The 20,000-nt window shown below is 44.5% G+C and overlaps 2 protein-coding genes across 2 annotated transcripts in view; one reads left to right on the forward strand and one right to left on the reverse strand.

Annotated features, from left to right (window-relative positions):
* si:ch211-168d23.3 (BRD4-interacting chromatin-remodeling complex-associated protein) overlaps positions 1-5,094 on the forward strand; it is a 12,176-nt gene extending 7,082 nt beyond the window's left edge. Inside the window, 3 exon segments of the mRNA XM_061886899.1 lie at positions 199-301; positions 369-845; positions 848-5,094. Of these exon segments, the coding sequence (XP_061742883.1) occupies positions 199-301; positions 369-845; positions 848-1,032 (765 nt within the window). The 3' untranslated portion in view covers positions 1,033-5,094.
* A 5,780-nt stretch (positions 5,095-10,874) lies between these two features.
* exd2 (exonuclease 3'-5' domain containing 2) overlaps positions 10,875-20,000 on the reverse strand; it is a 23,351-nt gene continuing 14,225 nt past the window's right edge. Inside the window, exons 9-10 of the mRNA XM_061885948.1 lie at positions 11,819-12,187; positions 10,875-11,747 (exon numbers count right to left, since the gene is read on the reverse strand). Of these exons, the coding sequence (XP_061741932.1) occupies positions 11,531-11,747; positions 11,819-12,187 (586 nt within the window). The 3' untranslated portion in view covers positions 10,875-11,530. The remainder of the gene's footprint in view (positions 11,748-11,818; positions 12,188-20,000) is intronic.

Raw genomic sequence — 20,000 nt, forward strand, 5'->3', positions numbered from 1 at the left:
GAAGTTGGGCAGATGCTGCCATCTGTCCGCTTCGTAGTCCCAGTGGAGTTTTTACGAGCATTCTTCTTGCAAGGTTTCAGCCTGTTGTCTTCTTGTCCGGAACACAAAGTAATACAAAGTTATTGGTGATAATTTAGAAACAATTATTCTAACACTGGTATTGTGTGGACAAAACCTTACCGTGTGCGGTTCCTACAGCAGGAGAGTCCGTCGGCTGAAATGGTGATGCTGGAGCGCCTCTTCCTGCAGGCTGAGCGATTCTCTTTGGGAGAGGACAGACGGCGAGCTCGCAAAGACCCAGGTCCGCCTCCTCAAAGGCCGTGTAGACCACTTTATTGACAAATTCAGTGACAGCAGTTTCTTTTCAGAGTCCTTCATGATGTCCTTGGCCGCGTCAGCGTCTTCCTCGGGGGCCTCGTCTCCGCCCCCGGCCTGGACCAGACTCTCGGACCGACCGCCGGGTCTTAAAACCTACCGCTCCAGTTCCAGGGGGGCTCTCCGGCTCACTATAAAGCAGGAGGTTGTGCACAGTTCTTTGAAGCGGGACCACAGGGGCGAGCTGACCAATGGTGGCGCGGCCAACCCCCCTCAGTCAACCAACGGATCATCCGGACATCTGGGGGGCGATGAGAACTCCACGCACGCCCGGCTATCCAACATGACAGATCCTCTTCCAATGCTGCAAGCCGTCCGCTTTGAGCCGCCCCCGAGGGACGCACCCAAGTTGAAATGCCTCAGGCTGGACGTGCCGCCAGCACCCGGCTCCCTCCAGGAGGACAACGTGCTCAGTGAAAGCCTGCAGAGCGCCATTAACAGCATCCTAGAACTACAGCGCCTGCAGGGGCCCTCGGGCAGCCCCCTCACCAGGGCACCTGCAGGACCCGCACTGGACCAACCCATCACCAGCATCTTTGGGGGGTCGACTTTGACTTGGTCTGCCCCCGAAAAAGGTCCACACAGATCCTGAAACTTCCGCTAAAGCTGGATCTTGTGGTCTCTGGCGAGAAAGATTGGGTTTCAAGATCTGTGTAGCCCTTAGCCTCTCTCTTAACGGGCAGCCCCCTCCCCAGGGGATCAGCAGGCCCCGCACTGGACCAACCCATCACCAGCATCTTTGGGGGTCGCTTTTGACTTGGTCTGCCCCTGAACAAGGTCCACACAGATCCTGAAACTTCCGCTAAAGCTGGATCTTGTGGTCTCTGGCGAGAAAGATTGGGTTTCAAGAGCTGTGTAGCCTTTAGCCTCTCTCTTAACGGGCAGCCCCCTCCCAGGGCATCCGCAGGCCCCGCACTGGACCAACCCATCACCAGCATCTTTGGGGGTCGCCTTTGACTTGGTCTGCCCCTGAACAAGGTCCACACAGATCCTGAAACTTCCGCTAAAGCTGGATCTTGTGGTCTGTGGCGAGAAAGATTGGGTTTCAAGAGCTGTGTAGCCCTTAGCCGCCCCTTCCCCAGGGCATCAGCAGGCCCCGAACTGGACCAACGCATCACCGGCATCTTTGGGGGTCGCCTTTGACTTGGTCTGCCCCTGAACAAGGTCCACACAGATCCTGAAACTTCCGCTAAAGCTGGATCTTGTGGTCTCTGGCGAGAAAGATTGGGTTTCAAGAGCTGTGTAGCCCTTAGCCTCTCTCTTAACGGGCAGCACCCTCCCCAGGGGATCAGCAGGCTCCGCACTGGACCAACCCATCACCAGCATCTTTGGGGGTCGCCTTTGACTTGGTCTGCCCCTGAACAAGGTCCACACAGATCCTGAAACTTCCGCTAAAGCTGGATCTTGTGGTCTGTGGCGAGAAAGATTGGGTTTCAAGAGCTGTGTAGCCCTTAGCCGCCCCTTCCCCAGGGCATCAGCAGGCCCCGAACTGGACCAACCCATCACCGGCATCTTTGGGGGTCGCCTTTGACTTGGTCTGCCCCTTAACAAGGTCCACACAGATCCTGAAACCTCCGCTAAAGCTGGATCTTGTGGTCTGTGGCGAGAAAGATTGGGTTTCAAGAGCTGTGTAGCCCTTAGCCTCTCTCTTAACGGGAAGCCCCCTCCCAGGGCATCTGCAGGCCCCGCACTGGACCAACCCATCACCAGCATCTTTGGGGGTTGCCTTTGACTTGGTCTGCCCCTGAACAAGGTCCACACAGATCCTGAAACTTCCGCTAAAGCTGGATCTTGTGGTCTCTGGCGAGAAAGATTGGGTTTCAAGAGCTGTGTAGCCCTTAGCTTCTCTCTTAACGGGCAGCCCCCTCCCAGGGCATCAGCAGGCCCCGCACTGGACCAACCCATCACCAGCATCTTTGGAGGTCGCCTTTGACTTGGTCTGCCCCTGAACAAGGTCCACACAGATCCTGAAACTTCCGCTAAAGCTGGATCTTGTGGTCTGTGGCGAGAAAGATTGGGTTTCAAGAGCTGTGTAGCCCTTAGCCGCCCCTTCCCCAGGGCATCAGCAGGCCCCGAACTGGACCAACCCATCACCAGCATCTTTGGGGGTCGCCTTTGACTTGGTCTGCCCCTGAACAAGGTCCACACAGATCCTGAAACTTCCGCTAAAGCTGGATCTTGTGGTCTCTGGCGAGAAAGATTGGGTTTCAAGAGCTGTGTAGCCCTTAGCCGCCCCTTCCCCAGGGCATCAGCAGGCCCCGAACTGGACCAACCCATCACCAGCATCTTTGGGGGTCACCTTTGACTTGGTCTGCCCCTGAACAAGGTCCACACAGATCCTGAAACTTCCGCTAAAGCTGGATCTTGTGGTCTCTGGCGAGAAAGATTGGGTTTCAAGAGCTGTGTAGCCCTTAGCCGCCCCTTCCCCAGGGCATCAGCAGGCCCCGAACTGGACCAACCCATCACCAGCATCTTTGGGGGTCACCTTTGACTTGGTCTGCCCCTGAACAAGGTCCACACAGATCCTGAAACTTCCGCTAAAGCTGGATCTTGTGGTCTCTGGCGAGAAAGATTGGGTTTCAAGAGCTGTGTAGCCCTTAGCCTTTCTCTTAACCTTACGGGAGACTGGAAACCCCTTGCTCGACGGGAACAAAGGGCTGAGGGCTAAAAGGAGAACCAAGGGGTACAATTCCAACCCTTAGTCTTGCTTGATGAGGAAATAAGAGACAACAGCACCGTCCGTAGTTCCATTCATGTTAGATACTTCATTTTGATGTCCGTTGTGCTAAAAACCGTCTCTAGGAATAGAAGCTCTATGGTTTCCATGCTAGTGACAAGAGTTACAGCCTTCATAGTCTGTGAGAATTGGTAAATAGTTAAAAACAAAAAAATCAGATTTCTTTCCCATAGTGCCAAGCTTCCAGGGTATTTATTTTTTGTACGAGTGCCAATGTTACCGCCTGGCGTCTTTTCAAGTAAACCCCAAAGAACGCCGCCGCAACCCCTTGACCGTACCAGCAACTACCGGCTCGCCTCTCAGAAGTTGCCTGCTGGACTCTTGTGAAATGTCCCATGGAGAAAAAACCTGGACAATGTGGTATGTTTGAACACGTAAGCAATAATGACTGGAGAACCCGGGGGAGGACGGAGGCGGGACTGCAAAGAAGATGTCGCTTGCCGCTTAAAAGCCCTTCGGATTCTTTGGTTTTGTCTTTCTGCAGAGACGTAGGACTTAAGGACTTGTGTACTTGGGTGTAGTTTTGGATGAATGACCCGCTAGGGACTTGAACTTAGGACCTTTGGATTTGTGGTTGCTTGCATCACTTACGTCAGGTGAGATATGACTGAAGACTTGGATCAAACAAATCCTGGGCCACGGAAAGATTTTTGAACTTCAGGAGTCCCTTTCGACTTCTGTTAGATCTGTGTACTAGTTCCACAGAACCATTCGATAAGACTTCCGTCACACTTTGACCAAAAGACTGAGCACTTGTACCAAAGGACTTTCGACTCTTCTAGGACTTTAAAAGGATGCTTAAATCTATCAATGGGAGATTTCTTCTTGTACTCGGAACCAGCGACTTAGGACTTATGCAAGACCTGATGCTCGTGACATTTTGAACAGTTTTTTCAAGTTCCACATTTGCTTAGACCGGGTCATTTGAGAACCAAGCTAGAGACTTGGATGAAGTGGTCTTTGACAGAGAACTATTTAGGGCTTGGTTAAGACCAGGAGCATTTTCTAGACAAACAAACTATAATGTAGTGTACAAGAGACTTGGACCAAACAGAAAACTTGTTTAAGACTTTGCAACAAAATGACTGGTCATCCCTTAAATACTTGGACTGAAGGAATTCCGGTTTAGATGACACTTCAGGCTGTGTTCACACTCGGCCGATTCATCTGGATTCAGTCCCGATTTACTTACCGTTCCCACAGGCCCCGTAAACCAAGCACCTGGTCTTTAGTCATTGTGGACACCAGAGGCTTGAACTAAACCGGACGTGAACACAGCCTTGGCGCTGATCCAGACCTGGACCCGGTGGACTTCTGAGTGGCGTGAGTCGAGTATTCCGCCCCACCAAAACATTTGACCAAATATCGGAACAGTTCGTGTCACACACCGATTTTTAATTGGCAGGTTTCTCGTTTTTTAATTTCCGAACTGAAGCCGAAGATTTTATCCCCCTTTTTTTGTTAACGTGACAATCTTGCGAACCCGCGAAGAAGCGGACTCGTTAGGAACTCAAGAGTGACCCAACGGTTTTCTACGACCAAGCGATCCCCTTTCGGTGCGAGATCGTCGTTTTCGTCGGAACGATACGAATATGCAGTACTTTTACGAGTGTAATGTCTCGGTCATGCAGTAAAGATGTCGGAGTGATTTTCACTCCTCGGCGGCTTGATGAACAAAACTTGGAAGTGGAAACCCGGAGAAGACGAATGAAGCCGCCGCACGTGCCATAGTCGACACCGACCGTTAGCGATTAGCATGTCCACACCTTTTTTTCCTTTGCACATGAGCCATGAAAGCCGGATGACGGGATTGTTCTCACGCCAAAATCTAGAGGCCTTAACCCAGCAGAACTAGATTGTACACGACCACTAAAAGTCACGTTCGATGGCAAGCGTCTCGATTTTGTACCGTCTTTTTTTGGTTTTTCTACAGACTATTTATCAAACTGTGATTTTGTAAGAAAGAAATAAAACAAACGATACAGAACTTGGCTGGTTTGTTTCTCTTGGGGTTGAGATCTGGGATGAGAATCAGAAACTCCAAGTCCGAGTCAGTGGATCGGGCCCTGTTCATAACTTTTTTGGACAGAATTTCTAGGAGCAGTCAAAGCGTTGAGGGGTTCCGGTTTAGTGGCTGCAGGATTAGGTCTCTGCTTTTTTGCAGATGACGTGGTCCTGATGGCTTCATCTGGCCAGGATCTTCAGCTCTCACTGGATCTGTTCGCAGCAGAGTGTGAAGCGACTGGGATGTCCATGGTTCTCGCCCGGAAAAGGGTGGAGTGCCTTCTCTGGGTTGGAGGGGAGACCCTGCCCCAAGTGGAGGAGTTCAAGTACCTCGTAGTCTTGTTCAGAAGTGAGGGAAGAGTGGATCGTGAGATCCACAGGCGGATCGGTGCGGCGTCTTCAGTAATGCGGACGTTGTATCGATCCGTTGTGGTGAAGAAGGAGCTGAGCCGGAAGGCAAAGCTCTCAATTTACCGGTCGATCTACGTTCCCATCCTCACCTATGGTCATGAGCTTTGGGTCATGACCGAAAAGACAAGATCACGGGTACAAGCGGCCGAGATGAGATTCCTCCGCCGTGTGGCAGGTCTCTCCCTTAAAGATAGGGTGAGAAGCTTGGGTGAGAAGACTCGGCTGAGAATCAGCACCTCACATAGTTCTCACCCGGAAAAGGGTGGAGTGCCATCTCCGGGTTGGGGAAGAGATTCAAGACCCTCGGAGTCTTGTTCAGAAGTGAGGGAAGAGTGGATGGTGAGATCGACAGGCGGATCGGTGCGGCGTCTTCAGTAATGCGGACGCTGTATCGATCCGTTGTGGTGAAGAAGGAGCCGAGCCGGAAGGCAAAGCTCTCAATTTACCGGTCGATCTACGTTCCCATCCTCACCTATGGTCATGAGCTTTGGGTTATGACCGAAAAGACAAGATCACGGGTACAAGTGGCCGAGATGAGATTCCTCCGCCGGGTGGCAGGTCTCTCCCTTAGAGATAGGGTGAGAAGCTTGGGTGAGAATCAGCACATCACATAGTTCTCACCCAGAAAAGGGTGGAGTGCCATCTCCGGGTTGGGGAAGAGATTAAAGTACCTCGGAGTCTTGTTCAGAAGTGAGGGAAGAGTGGATGTGAGATCGACAGGCGGATCGGTGCGGCGTCTTCGGTAATGCGGACGCTGTATCAATCCGTTGTGGTGAAGAAGGAGCTGAGCCGGAAGGCAAAGCTCTCAATTTACATTCCCATCCTCACCTATGGTCATGAGCTTTGGGTCATGACCGAAAAGACAAGATCACGGGTACAAGCGGCCGAGATGAGCTTCCTCCGCCGGGTGGCAGGTCTCTCCCTTAGAGATAGGGTGAGAAGCTTGGGTGAGAATCAGCACCTCACATTGTTCTCACCCAGAAAAGGGTGGCGTGCCATCTCCGGGTTGGGAAGAGATTCAAGTACCTCGGAGTCTTGTTCACAAGTGAGGGAAGAGTGGATGGTGAGATCGACAGGCGGACTGGTGCGGCGTCTTCAGTAATGCGGACGCTGTATCGATCCGTTGTGGTGAAGAAGGAGCTGAGCCGGAAGGCAAAGCTCTCAATTTACCGGTCGATTTACGTTCCCATCCTCACCTATGGTCATGAGCTTTGGGTCATGACCGAAAGGACAAGATCATGGGTATGGGTAAGAGGCCGGAATGGGTGTGGGTCTCTCCCTTAGAGATAGGGTGAGAAGCTCTGTGATCTGGGAGGAGCTCAGAGTTAAGAAGCTGCTCCTCCACATGGAGAGGAGCCAGATGAGGTGGTTCGGGCCTCTGGTCAGGATGGGCACGGGGAAGACCCAGGACATGTTGGGAAGACTATGTCTCCCGGCTGGCCTGGGAACGCCTCAGGATCCCCTGGCAGGAGCTGGACGAAGGGGCTGGGGAGAGGGAAGTCTGGGCTTCCCTGCTTAGGCTGCTGCCCCCGCGATCCGACCTCGGTGAAAGGCCTACTTTAAGCCACTACTAGCGACCACACAGTCTGATAGTTTATATATCAATGATGAAATATTAACATTTCAACACATGCCAATACGGGCTTTTTAGTTTACTAAATTGCAATTTTAAATTTTGCGCACCGTTCCCAGCTATAAGTCGTCTCTTTTCACCGCATAATTCCACAATATTCTGGACATCTGTGTTGCTGAATCTTTTGCAATTTGTTCAATGAATAATGGAGACGTCAAAGAAGAAAGATGTAAGTGGACCCCGACTTAAACACGTTGAAAAACTTATTCGGGTGTTACCATTTAGTGGTCAATTGTACGGAATATGTACTGTACTGTGCAAACTACTAATAAAAGTATCAATCAATCAATCAATCAAAGTGGGAAGCGGTGTATTGCGGCCGCCTTTAGCAACACAAACACAGCCGGTGTTTCCTTGTTTACATTCCCGAAAGATGACGGTGAAGCTTTACTATGGAACAGAGCGGTCAAGTGAACATGGTTCCCTACCACATGTCAACCGGCAGGTTTCGGTGAGAAAATGGTGGTAATAAGTCGGCTCTTACCGTAGACATGAGCGGAGAGCTTGCGTCGTTCCTCCTGCACCTGTCAAAGAGGCAGCTGCGGACTCTCTTGCCTCCTCCCACCGGCCGCCCCCGACCGTCGGATGCTTCCACCGCTTTGTCGAGAAACGTGGCTTCTTTCTGAGACACTCCTCCGACCTTTCAGGTACGACCATATAATCTCACTAAAACACTAGTAACACAAAAAGCAGATAAGGGATTTTCCAGAATTATCCTAATAAATGTGTCTAAAAACATCGGAATCGCTCTGCCGTCTAGTTTTTTTCTTTTCTTTCTAGTCCTTCACTCTCACTTTCCTCATCCACGAATCTTTCATCATCGCTCAAATTAATGGGGAAATCGTCGCTTTGTCGGTCCGAATCGCCCTCGCTGCTGGTGGCCATGATTATAAACAATGTTCAGATGTGAGGAGCTCCACAACCCGTGACGTCACCCGCACATCGTCTGCTACTTCCGGTACAGGCAAGGCTTTTTTTATTAGCGACCAAAAGTGGCAAACTTTATCATCGATGTTCTCTACTAAATCCTTTCAGCAAAAATATGACAATATCGCGAAATTATGAAGTATGACACATAGAATGGAGCTGCTATCCCTGTTTAAATAAGAACATCTCATTTCAGTAGGCCTCATACTTGCCAACCTTGGGACCTCCGATTTCGGGAGGTGGGGGGGGGCGTGTACGTGGGTGGGGCGTGGACGAGTATAATTGACCAACTTGATTATTTCATATATATATATATATATATATATATAAATATATATAAACATATGTATGTATTAAATACTTGACTTTCAATGAATTCTAGCTATATATATTAATTTTATTATATATATATATATATATATATATATATATATATATATATATATATATAAATAAATAAAAGAAATAGTTTAATTTCAGACGTCACCTATCAAATACACAGTAATAAAAACACAGTTCTACTAACTGTACCGTGCTTGCTGGTTACTAAAAAAAAAAACCAACACTTACCTTTCACTATTTGAGTAACCTTTGTTCTGCCATTTGCGTCACCTGCCGTCAGGTGCACAACACCCCGTAAATCGTTGGCCAATCAGAAAGCAACCCCATAAGGCTATAGCCAACATTCACCAGGAGATGGCGACAGACAACATAGAATCACTTTTACAGACGGCGTCGCCGTGGCTGCAACTTCCTCGTTCTTCCCCTTCGTCTCTTTGTTTGTGCAGTTTTTTATTAAAAAAACCCGTAGATGTGGGGCGGTTTAGCTCGGTTGGTAGAGCGGCCGTGCCAGCAACTTGAGGGTTGCAGGTTCGATCCCCGCTTCCGCCGTCCTAGTCACTGCCGTTGTGTCCTTGGGCAAGACACTTTACCCACCTGCTCCCGGTGCCACCCACACTGCTTTAAATGTGACTTAGATATTGGGTTTCACTACGTAAAGCGCTTTGAGTCACTAGAGAAAAGCGCTATATAAATATACTTCACTTCATGTTGTAACGTGATTGGGGCAGGCAAGCTGTTTATATAACAGGAAAGCGGACGTGAAAACAGCCTCTCCCCACTCATGCCCGCATGGAGCTGGAGGGGGCGTGAATTTCGGGGGGAAATTTCTTCCAGGAGGTTTTCGGGAGAGGCGCTGAATTTCAGGAAAATCCGGGAGGGTTGGCAAGTAAGAAGATGGATGGACTATTTATCAGCTTCACGGTGGCAGAGGGGTTAGTGCGTCTGCCTCACAATACGAAGGTCCTGCAGTCCTGGGTTCAAATCCAGGCTCGGGATCTTTCTGTGTGGAGTTTGCATGTTCTCCCCGTGACTGCGTGGGTTCCCTCCGGGTACTCCGGCTTCCTCCCACTTCCAAAGACATGCACCTGGGGATAGGCCCCTCCCACCTCCAAAGACATGCACCTGGGGATAGGCCCCTCCCACCTCCAAAGACATGCACCTGGGGATAGGTTGATTGGCAACACTAAATTGGCCCTACTGTGTGAATGTTGTCTGTCTATCTGTGTTGGCCCTGCGATGAGGTGGCGACTTGTCCAGGGTGTACCCTGCCTTCCGCCCGATTGTGCCTGAGATAGGCGCCAGCGCCCCCCGCGACCCCAAAAGGGAATAAGCGGTAGGAAATGGATGGATGGATAACAGGAAAGCGGACGTGAAAACAGCCTCTCCCCACTCATGCCCGCATGGAGCTGGAGGGGGCGTGAATTTCGGGGGGAAATTTCTTCCAGGAGGTTTTCGGGAGAGGTGCTGAATTTCGGGAGTCTCCCGGACAATCCGGGAGGGTTGGTAAAGATGTTAGGTCTTTAAGTGGAAGAACACAATACAATACGAAGGTCCTGCAGTCCTGGGTTCAAATCCAGGCTGGGGATCTTTCTGTGTGGAGTTTGCATGTTCTCCCCGTGAATGCGTGGGTTCCCTCCGGGTTCTCCGGCTTCCTCCCACTTCCAAAGACATGCACCTGGGGATAGGCCCCTCCCACCTCCAAAGACATGCACCTGGGGATAGGCCCCTCCCACCTCCAAAGACATGCACCTGGGGATAGGCCCCTCCCACCTCCAAAGACATGCACCTGGGGATAGGTTGATTGGCAACACTAAATTGGCCCTAGTGTGTGAATGTTGTCTGTCTATCTGTGTTGGCCCTGCGATGAGGTGGCGACTTGTCCAGGGTGTACCCCGCCTTCCGCCCGATTGTAGCTGAGATAGGCGCCAGCGCCCCCCGCGACCCCAAAAGGGACTAAGCGGTAGAAAATGGATGGATGGATAACAGGAAAGCGGACGTGAAAACAGCCTCTCCCCACTTATGCCCGCATGGAGCTGGAGGGGGCGTGAATTTCGGGGGGAAATTCCTTCCAGGAGGTTTTCGGGAGAGGCGCTGAATTTCGGGAAAATCCGGGAGGGTTGGCAAGTATGTTAGGCCTTTAAGCGGAAGAAGATGGATGGATGGACTATTGGGGCGGCATAGCTCGGTTGGTAGAGGGTTGCAGGTTCAATTCCCGCTTCCGCCATCCTAGTCAATGCCGTTGTGTCCTTGGGCAAGACACTTTACCCACCTGCTCCCAGTGCCACCCACACTGCTTTAAATGTAACTTAGATATTGGGTTTCACTATGTAAAGCGCTTTGAGTCACTAGAGAAAAGCGCTATATAAATATAATTCACTTCACTTCACACTTATTTATCAAACTGTGATTTTTGTAAGAAATACAAACAATTCAGAACGTGGCCGGTTTGTTTCTCTTTGAATACAAACTTTATTCTGGAGGTTTTCATTTCGAATTTAGGGAGACAAAAACGTACAAAAAGATTTCATTTCTCTGCTCTGAGGTTGTGTCGTCGCGCTAACGAGCCAGCTAGCGTTTTTTTTTTGTTTTTTGGTACGTCGCAGAAGGACGTAGGAAAGGGAAATGAACTTAACCAGGGCTTGGAGCGGAACCCCCCTCCCCAGGGGTGTCGTGGGACTAGGAGGCCCACTAGAACATGGACCTCGGAGACGTCCCGCCCTGTGGGGGGAGGGGTGGGGGGGGGGGTGGGGGGGGGGGGGGAGCGCCACGGTTTAAGTGAGGGGATCGGGGAAAAAAGGAGCGAGCTGGCGTTAGCATGGCTCTCCCGCCTGCGAGGCGTCAAATCTCCCCCTGGAGGGAGATTCTAAATCTATTGCCTTGACACGGACAATATTTGGGGAAAAGGGAAGCAGGCGAGAGGGCGGGAAAAAAAAAAAGGTAGGACAACCGTCTTCACAAAGTGCGATGAAGCTTTTTCCTATTAAAAAAATCTTTGACGTTCATAAATAAGCGGGCTGGTGTCTAAAAAGTGCCGACTCAGACAACGCCACGGTGACGACTCCTCGGCGGTCACGGCGGCGCGGGGTTCGGGGTGGCGTCACCTAGTTGAGTTTGACGGGCAGGTCGTCTCCGTACTTGCGGAGGAACTTGCCGTGGTTGTGGTGCACGGACCAGAGCGGGGGGAGGTGCTCGGGGCGCATGGCGCTGAGGAAGTGCTGCCGCCAGCGCCGCTCCAGGTCCATCAGGCCCCGCAGGCCGTGCTCGGCGTGGGCGCGCACCACCTTCAGGCCGTGCGGCACGTAGGCCTCGTTGAAGATTCTGAACGGGGGGGGAGGGGCGAGACCGGCGTCAGAGACAAGAGCAGGGGGGGGGGGGCGACGACGACTCACCTGGTCTCCAGGCCGGCGGCCCGCTGAAGCTCGTCCTGGCTGGGCTCGCCCTCGTCGTCCGCGGCGAAAAAGCGCCGGACCAGCGTCTGCAGCTCCCGCCGCCGCTGCTCTGGCAGGGCGTCGGCGGAAGTGAGGAGGGCGCGGGCCGCCGAGCGCACCCGCCGGCGCTCGGCGTCCTCCATGAGGCGCACGCCGGCCTCGCAGCCCAGCGGGGCGTCGAACTGGTGGGCCAGCTGCTCCTTGAAGAAGCCGTCGTGCACGTTGGAGGCGGCGTGGCAGCTGGTGCACAGCAGCAGGATGTCGTGAGAGTTGTGGTCCTTCATCTTGGAGGGGAAGTGGCGCCGGTACTCGTGGGGAACGATGTTCTTCCTGCATGGCGAGACACTCGCTTGAAAAGGTGGCCCACTGTGCAAAAGTCCATCAATCAATGTTTACTTCTATAGCCCTAAATCACTAGTGTCTCAAAGGGCTGCACAAACCATAGAAAAAAAGTCCCTCCTAACAACGATTCAACACTAAAAAGGTACAAATAACAAGGTTTCCTCTTATTGGCTCATTTTGGCAAAGCACCACGGCAAAATATTAGCCGCCACACCTTAAAAATGATGGGGTTTTTTAATGTGGAAACAAAAATAAAGTAATAAATAAGAGCAGGGGTCACCAACCTTTTTGAAAGCAAGAGCTACTTCTTGGGTACTGATTAATGCCAAGGGCTACCAGTTTGATACACACTTCAATAAATTGCCAGAAATAGCCAATTTGCTCAATTTACCTTTAATAAATAAATATAAATATATATAAAAAAATGGGTATTTCTGTCTGTCATTCCGTCATACATTTTTTTTCCTTTTACGGAAGGTTTTTTGTAGAGAATAAATTATGTAAAAAAAACACTTAATTGAACGGTTCAAAAGAGGAGAAAACAGAAAAAAAAATGACAATTTTATTTTGAAACATTTTATCTTCAATTTCGACTCTTTAAAATTCAACCGAAAAAAATGGAGAAAAACTAGATGATTGGAATGTTTTTGAAAAAAATTATGGATTAATTTTAGAATGTAGAGCAGGGGTCAGCAACCTTTTTGAAAGCAAGAGCTACTTCTTGGGTACTGATTCATGCCAAGGGCTACCAGTTTGATACACACTTCAATAAATTGCCAGAAATAGCCAATTTGCTCAATTTACCTTTAATAAATAAATATATATATATATAAAAAAGTGGGTATTTCCGTCATACATTTTTTTTCCTTTTACGGAAGGTTTTTTGTAGAGAATAAATGATGAAAAAAACACAATTGAACGGTTCAAAAGAGGAGAAAACTGGAAAAAAAATGAAAATTTTATTTTGAAACATTTTATCTTCAATTTCGACTCATTAAAATTCAAAATTCAACCGAAAAAAAATGGAGAAAAACTAGATAATTCGAATGTTTTTGAAAAAAATTATGGATTAATTTTAGAATGTAGAGCAGGGGTCAGCAACCTTTTTGAAAGCAAGAGCTACTTCTTGGGTACTGATTAATGCCAAGGGCTACCAGTTTGATACACACTTCAATAAATTACCAGAAATAGCCAATTTGCTCAATTTACCTAAAATAAATAAATCTATATATATATTAAAAAAAAATGGGTATTTCTGTCTGTCATTCCGTCATACATTTTTTTTTCCTTTTACGGAAGGTTTTTTGTAGAGAATAAATGATGAAAAAAACACAATTGAACGGTTTAAAAGAGGAGAAAACAGGAAAAAAATGAAAATTACATTTTGAAACAGTTTATCAATCAATTAATCAATGTTTACTTGTATAGCCCTAAATCACTAGTGTCTCAAAGGGCTGCACAAAGCACAACACAAACCACTACGACATCCTCGGTAGGCCCACATTAAAAAAAAGTCCCTCCTAACGACCATTCAACACTAAAAGGTACAAATTGCAGGGTTTCCATCCATCCATCCATTTTCTACTGCTTATTCCCTTTCGGGGTCGCGGGGGGCGCTGGCGCCTATCTCAGCTACAATCCGGCGGAAGGCAGGGTACACCCTGGACAAGTCGCCACCTCATCGCAGGGCCAACACAGATAGACAACATTCACACTCACTTCCTCTTAATGTATTTCATTTTGGCAAAGCACCACGGCAAAATATTAGCCGCCACACCTTAAAAATTATGTTTTTTTTTTAATGTGGAAACAAAAATAAAGTAATAAATAATGTAGAGCAGGGGTCAGCAACCTTTTTGAAAGCAAGAGCTACTTCTTGGGTACTGATTAATGCCAAGGGCTACCAGTTTGATACACACTTCAATAAATTGCCAGAAATAGCCAATTTCCTCAATTTACCTTTAGTAAATAAAAATATATATAAAAAATGGGTCATTCCATCGCACATTTTTTTTCCTTTTACGGAAGGTTTTTGTAGAGAATAAATGTAAAAAACACTTAATTAAACGGTTCAAAAGAGGAGAAAACAGAAAAAAAAATTAAAATTTTATTTTGAAACATTTTATCTTCAATTTCGACTCTTTAAAATTTAAAATTCAACCGAAAAAAATGGAGAAAAACTAGATGTTTCGAATGTTTTTGAAAAAAATTATGGATTAATTTTAGAATGTAGAGCAGGGGTCAGCAACCTTTTTGAAAGCAAGAGCTACTTCTTGGGTACTGATTAATGCCAAGGGCTACCAGTTTGATACACACTTCAATCAATTGCCAGAAATAGCCAATTTGCTCAATTTACCTTTAATAAATAAATATAAATATATATATAAAAAATGGGTATTTCTGTCTGTCATTCCGTCGTACATTTTTTTTCCTTTTACGAAAGGTTTTTTGTAGAGAATAAATGATGAAAGAAAACACTTAATTGAACGGTTTAAAAGAGGAGAAAACAGGAAAAAAAATGAAAATTAAATTTTGAAACAGTTTATCAATCAATGTTTACTTCTATAGCCCTAAATCACTAGTGTCTCAAAGGGCTGCACAAACCACAACACAAACCATAAAAAAAAAGTCCCTCCTAACGACGATTCAACACTAAAAAGGTACAAATAACAAGGTTTCCTCTTATTGGCTCATTTTGGCAAAGCACCACGGCAAAATATTAGCCGCCACACCTTAAAAATTATGTTTTTTTTTGATGTGGAAACAAAAATAAAGTAGTAAATAAGAGCAGGGGTCAGCAACCTTTTTGAAAGCAAGAGCTACTTCTTGGGTACTGATTAATGCCAAGGGCTACCAGTTTGATACACACTTAAATCAATTGCCAGAAATAGCCAATTTGCTCAATTTACCTTTAATAAATAAATATAAATATATATAAAAAAGTGGGTAATTCTGTCTGTCATTCCGTCGTACATTTTTTTTCCTTTTACGGAAGGTTTTTTGTAGAGAATAAATGTAAAAAACACTTAATTGAACGGTTTAAAAGAGGAGAAAACAGGAAAAAAATGACAATTTTATTTTGAAACATTTTATCTTCAATTTCGACTCTTTAAAATTCAAAATTCAACCGAAAAAAAATTGAGAAAAACTAGATGATTGGAATGTTTTTGAAAAAAATTATGGATTAATTTTAGAATGTAGAGCAGGGGTCAGCAACCTTTTTGAAAGCAAGAGCTACTTCTTGGGTACTGATTAATGCCAAGGGTTACCAGTTTGATACACACTTCAATAAATTGCCAGAAATAGCCAATTTGCTCAATTTACCTTTAATAAATAAATATAAATATACATAAAAAAGTGGGTATTTCCGTCATACATTTTTTTTCCTTTTACAGAAGGTTTTTTGTAGAGAATAAATGTAAAAAACACTTAATTGAACGGTTTAAAAGAGGAGAAAACAGAAAAAAAAAATGACAATTTTATCTTCAATTTCGACTCTTTAAAATTCAACCGAAAAAAATGGAGAAAAACTAGATGATTCGAATGTTTTTGAAAAAAATTATGGATTAATTTTAGAATGTAGAGCAGGGGTCAGCAACCTTTTTGAAAGCAGGAGCTACTTCTTGGGTACTGATTAATGCCAAGGGCTACCAGTTTGATACACACTTCAATAAATTACCAGAAATAGCAAATTTGCTCAATTTACCTTTAATAAATAAATATAAATATATATAAAAAAGTGGGTATTTCTGTCTGTCATTTCGTCGTACATTTTTTTTCCTTTTACGGAAGGTTTTTTGTAGAGAATAAATGATGCAAAAAACACTTAAATGAACGGTTTAAAAGAGGAGAAAACAGGAAAAAAATGAAAATTACATTTTGAAACAGTTTATCAATCAATCAATCAATGTTTACTTCTATAGCCCTAAATCACTAGTGTCTCAAAGGGCTGCACAAACCACAACACAAACCATAAAAAAAAAGTCCCTCCTAACGACGATTCAACACTAAAAAAGGTACAAATAACAAGGTTTCCTCTTAATGTATTTCATTTTGGCAAAGCACCACGGCAAAATATTAGCCGCCACACCTTAAAAGTGAATTATATTTATATAGCGCTTTTCTCAAGTGACTCAAAGCGCTTTAAATAGTGACACCCAATATCTAAGTTACATTTAAAGCAGTGTGGGTGGCACTGGGAGCAGGTGGGTAAAGTGTCTTGCCCAAGGACACAACGGCAGTGACTAGGATGGCAGAAGCGGGAATCGAACCTGCAACCCTCAAGTTGCTGGCACGGCCACTCTACCAACCGAGCTAAACCGCTCCATGGCGAGACACTCGCTTGAAAGGTGGCCCACTTTGCAAAAGTCCATCAATCAATGTTTACTTCTATAGCCCTAAATCACTAGTGTCTCAAAGGGCTGCACAAACCACAACACAAACCATAGAAAAAAAAGTCCCTCCTAACGACGATTCAACACTAAAAAGGTACAAATAACAAGGTTTCCTCTTATTGGCTCATTTTGGCAAAGCACCACGGCAAAATATTAGCCGCCACACCTTAAAAGTGAATTATATTTATATAGCGCTTTTCTCAAGTGACTCAAAGCGCTTTACATAGTGAAACCCAATATCTAAGTTACATTTAAAGCAGTGTGGGTGGCACTGGGAGCAGGTGGGTAAAGTGTCTTGCCCAAGGACACAACGGCAGTAAACTAGGATGGCACAAGCGGGAATCGAACCTGCAACCCTCAAGTTGCTGGCACGGCCACTCTACCAACCGAGCTATGTTTTTTTTTTAATGTGGAAACAAAAATAAAGTAATAAATAAGTGCAGGGGTCAGCAACCTTTTTGAAAGCAAGAGCTACTTCTTGGGTACTGATTAATGCCAAGGGCTACCAGTTTGATACACACTTCAATCAATTGCCAGAAATAGCCAATTTGCTCAATTTACCTTTAATAAATAAATATAAATATATATAAAAAAGTGGGTATTTCTGTCTGTCATTCCGTCATACATTTTTTTTCCTTTTACGGAAGGTTTTTTGTAGAGAATAAATGATGAAAAAAAACAATTGAACGGTTCAAAAGAGGAGAAAACAGAAAAAAAAAATGACAATTTTATTTTGAAACATTTTATCTTCAATTTCGACTCTTTAAAATTCAAAATTCAACCGAAAAAAAAGGAGAAAAACTAGATGATTCGAATGTTTTTGAAAAAAATTATGGATTAATTTTAGAATGTAGAGCAGGGGTCAGCAACCTTTTTGAAAGCAAGAGCTACTTCTTGGGTACTGATTAATGCCAAGGGCTACCAGTTTGATACACACTTAAATCAATTGCCAGAAATAGCCAATTTGCTCAATTTACCTTTAATAAATAAATATAAATATATATAAAAAAGTCGGTATTTCTGTCTGTCATTCCGTCATACATTTTTTTCTTTTACGGAAGGTTTTTTGTAGAGAATAAATGTAAAAAACACTTAATTGAACGGTTTAAAAGAGGAGAAAACAGGAAAAAAATGAAAATTAAATTTTGAAACAGTTTATCAATCAATGTTTACTTCTATAGCCCTAAATCACTAGTGTCTCAAAGGGCTGCACAAACCACAACACAAACCATTAAAAAAAAAGTCCCTCCTAACGACGATTCAACACTAAAAAGGTACAAATAACAAGGTTTCCTCTTAATGTATTTCAGTTTGGCAAAGCACCACGGCAAAATATTAGCCGCCACACCTTAAAAGTGAATTATATTTATATAGCGCTTTTCTCAAGTGACTCAAAGCGCTTTAAATAGTGAAACCCAATATCTAAGTTACATTTAAACCAGTGTGGGTGGCACTGGGAGCAGGTGGGTAAAGTGTCTTGCCCAAGGACACAACGGCAGTGACTAGGATGGCGGAAGCGGGAATCGAACCTGCAACCCTCAAGTTGCTGGCACGGCCACTCTACCAACCGAGCTATGTTTTTTTTTTAATGTGGAAACAAAAATAAAGTAATAATGTAGAGCAGGGGTCAGCAACCTTTTTGAAAGCAAGAACTACTTCTTGGGTACTGATTAATGCCAAGGGCTACCAGTTTGATACACACTTCAATAAATTGCCAGAAATAGCCAATTTGCTCAATTTACCTTTAATAAATAAATATAAATATATATAAAAAAGTGGGTATTTCTGTCTGTCATTCCGTCGCACATTTTTTTTCCTTTTACGGAAGGTTTTTTGTAGAGAATAAATGTAAAAAACACTTAAATGAACGGTTTAAAAGAGGAGAAAACACGGAAAAAAATGAAAATTACATTTTGAAACAGTTTATCAATCAATTAATCAATGTTTACTTGTATAGCCCTAAATCACTAGTGTCTCAAAGGGCTGCACAAACCACAACACAAACCACTACAACATCCTCGGTAGGCCGACATTAAAAAAAAGTCCCTCCTAATGACGATTCAACACTAAAAGGTACAAATAACAGGGTTTCTTCTTAATGTATTTCATTTTGGCAAAGCACCACGGCAAAATATTAGCCGCCACACCTTAAAAATTATGTTTTTTTTTAATGTGGAAACAAAAATAAAGTAGTAAATAATGTAGAGCAGGGGTCACCAACCTTTTTGAAAGCAAGAGCTACTTCTTGGGTACTGATTAATGCCAAGGGCTACCAGTTTGATACACACTTCAATCAATTGCCAGAAATAGCCAATTTGCTCAATTTACCTTTAATAAATAAATATAAATATATATAAAAAAATGGGTATTTCTGTCTGTCATTCCGTCGTACATTTTTTTTCCTTTTACGGAAGGTTTTTGGAGAGAATAAATGTAAAAAACACTTAATTGAACGGTTTAAAAGAGGAGAAAACAGGAAAAAAAAGAAAATTAAATTTTGAAACAGTTTATCAATCAATCAATCAATGTTTACTTCTATAGCCCTAAATCACTAGTGTCTCAAAGGGCTGCACAAACCACAACACAAACCATAAAAAAAAAGTCCCTCCTAACGACGATTCAACACTAAAAAGGTACAAATAACAAGGTTTTCTCTTATTGGCTCATTTTGGCAAAGCACCACGGCAAAATATTAGCCGCCACACCTTAAAAATTATGTTGTTTTTTTAATGTGGAAAAAAATAAAGTAGTAAATAAGTGCAGGGGTCAGCAACCTTTTTGAAAGCAGGAGCTACTTCTTGGGTACTGATTAATGCCAAGGGCTACCAGTTTGATACACACTTCAATAAATTGCCAGAAATAGCCAATTTGCTCAATTTACCTTTAATAAATAAATATAAATATATATAAAAAATGGGTATTTCTGTCTGTCATTCTGTCGTACATTTTTTTTCCTTTTACGGAAGGTTTTTTGTAGAGAATAAATGATGTAAAAAACACTTAATTGAACGGTTTAAAAGAGGAGAAAACAGAAAAAAAAAAATGACAATTTTATTTTGAAACATTTTATCTTCAATTTCGACTCTTTAAAATTCAACCGAAAAAAATGGAGAAAAACTAGATGATTCGAATGTTTTTGAAAAAAATTATGGATTAATTTTAGAATGTAGAGCAGGGGTCAGCAACCTTTTTGAAAGCAAGAGCTACTTCTTGGGTACTGATTAATGCCAAGGGCTACCAGTTTGATACACACTTCAATAAATTGCCAGAAATAGCCAATTTGCTCAATTTACCTTCAATAAATAAATATAAATATATATAAAAAAATGGGTATTTCTGTCTGTCATTCCGTCATACATTTTTTTTCCTTTTACGGAAGGATTTTTGTAGAGAATAAATGATGAAAA

Source organism: Nerophis ophidion, linkage group LG24 (assembly GCF_033978795.1).
Source record: "Nerophis ophidion isolate RoL-2023_Sa linkage group LG24, RoL_Noph_v1.0, whole genome shotgun sequence".
Lineage (NCBI taxonomy): Eukaryota > Metazoa > Chordata > Actinopteri > Syngnathiformes > Syngnathidae > Nerophis > Nerophis ophidion.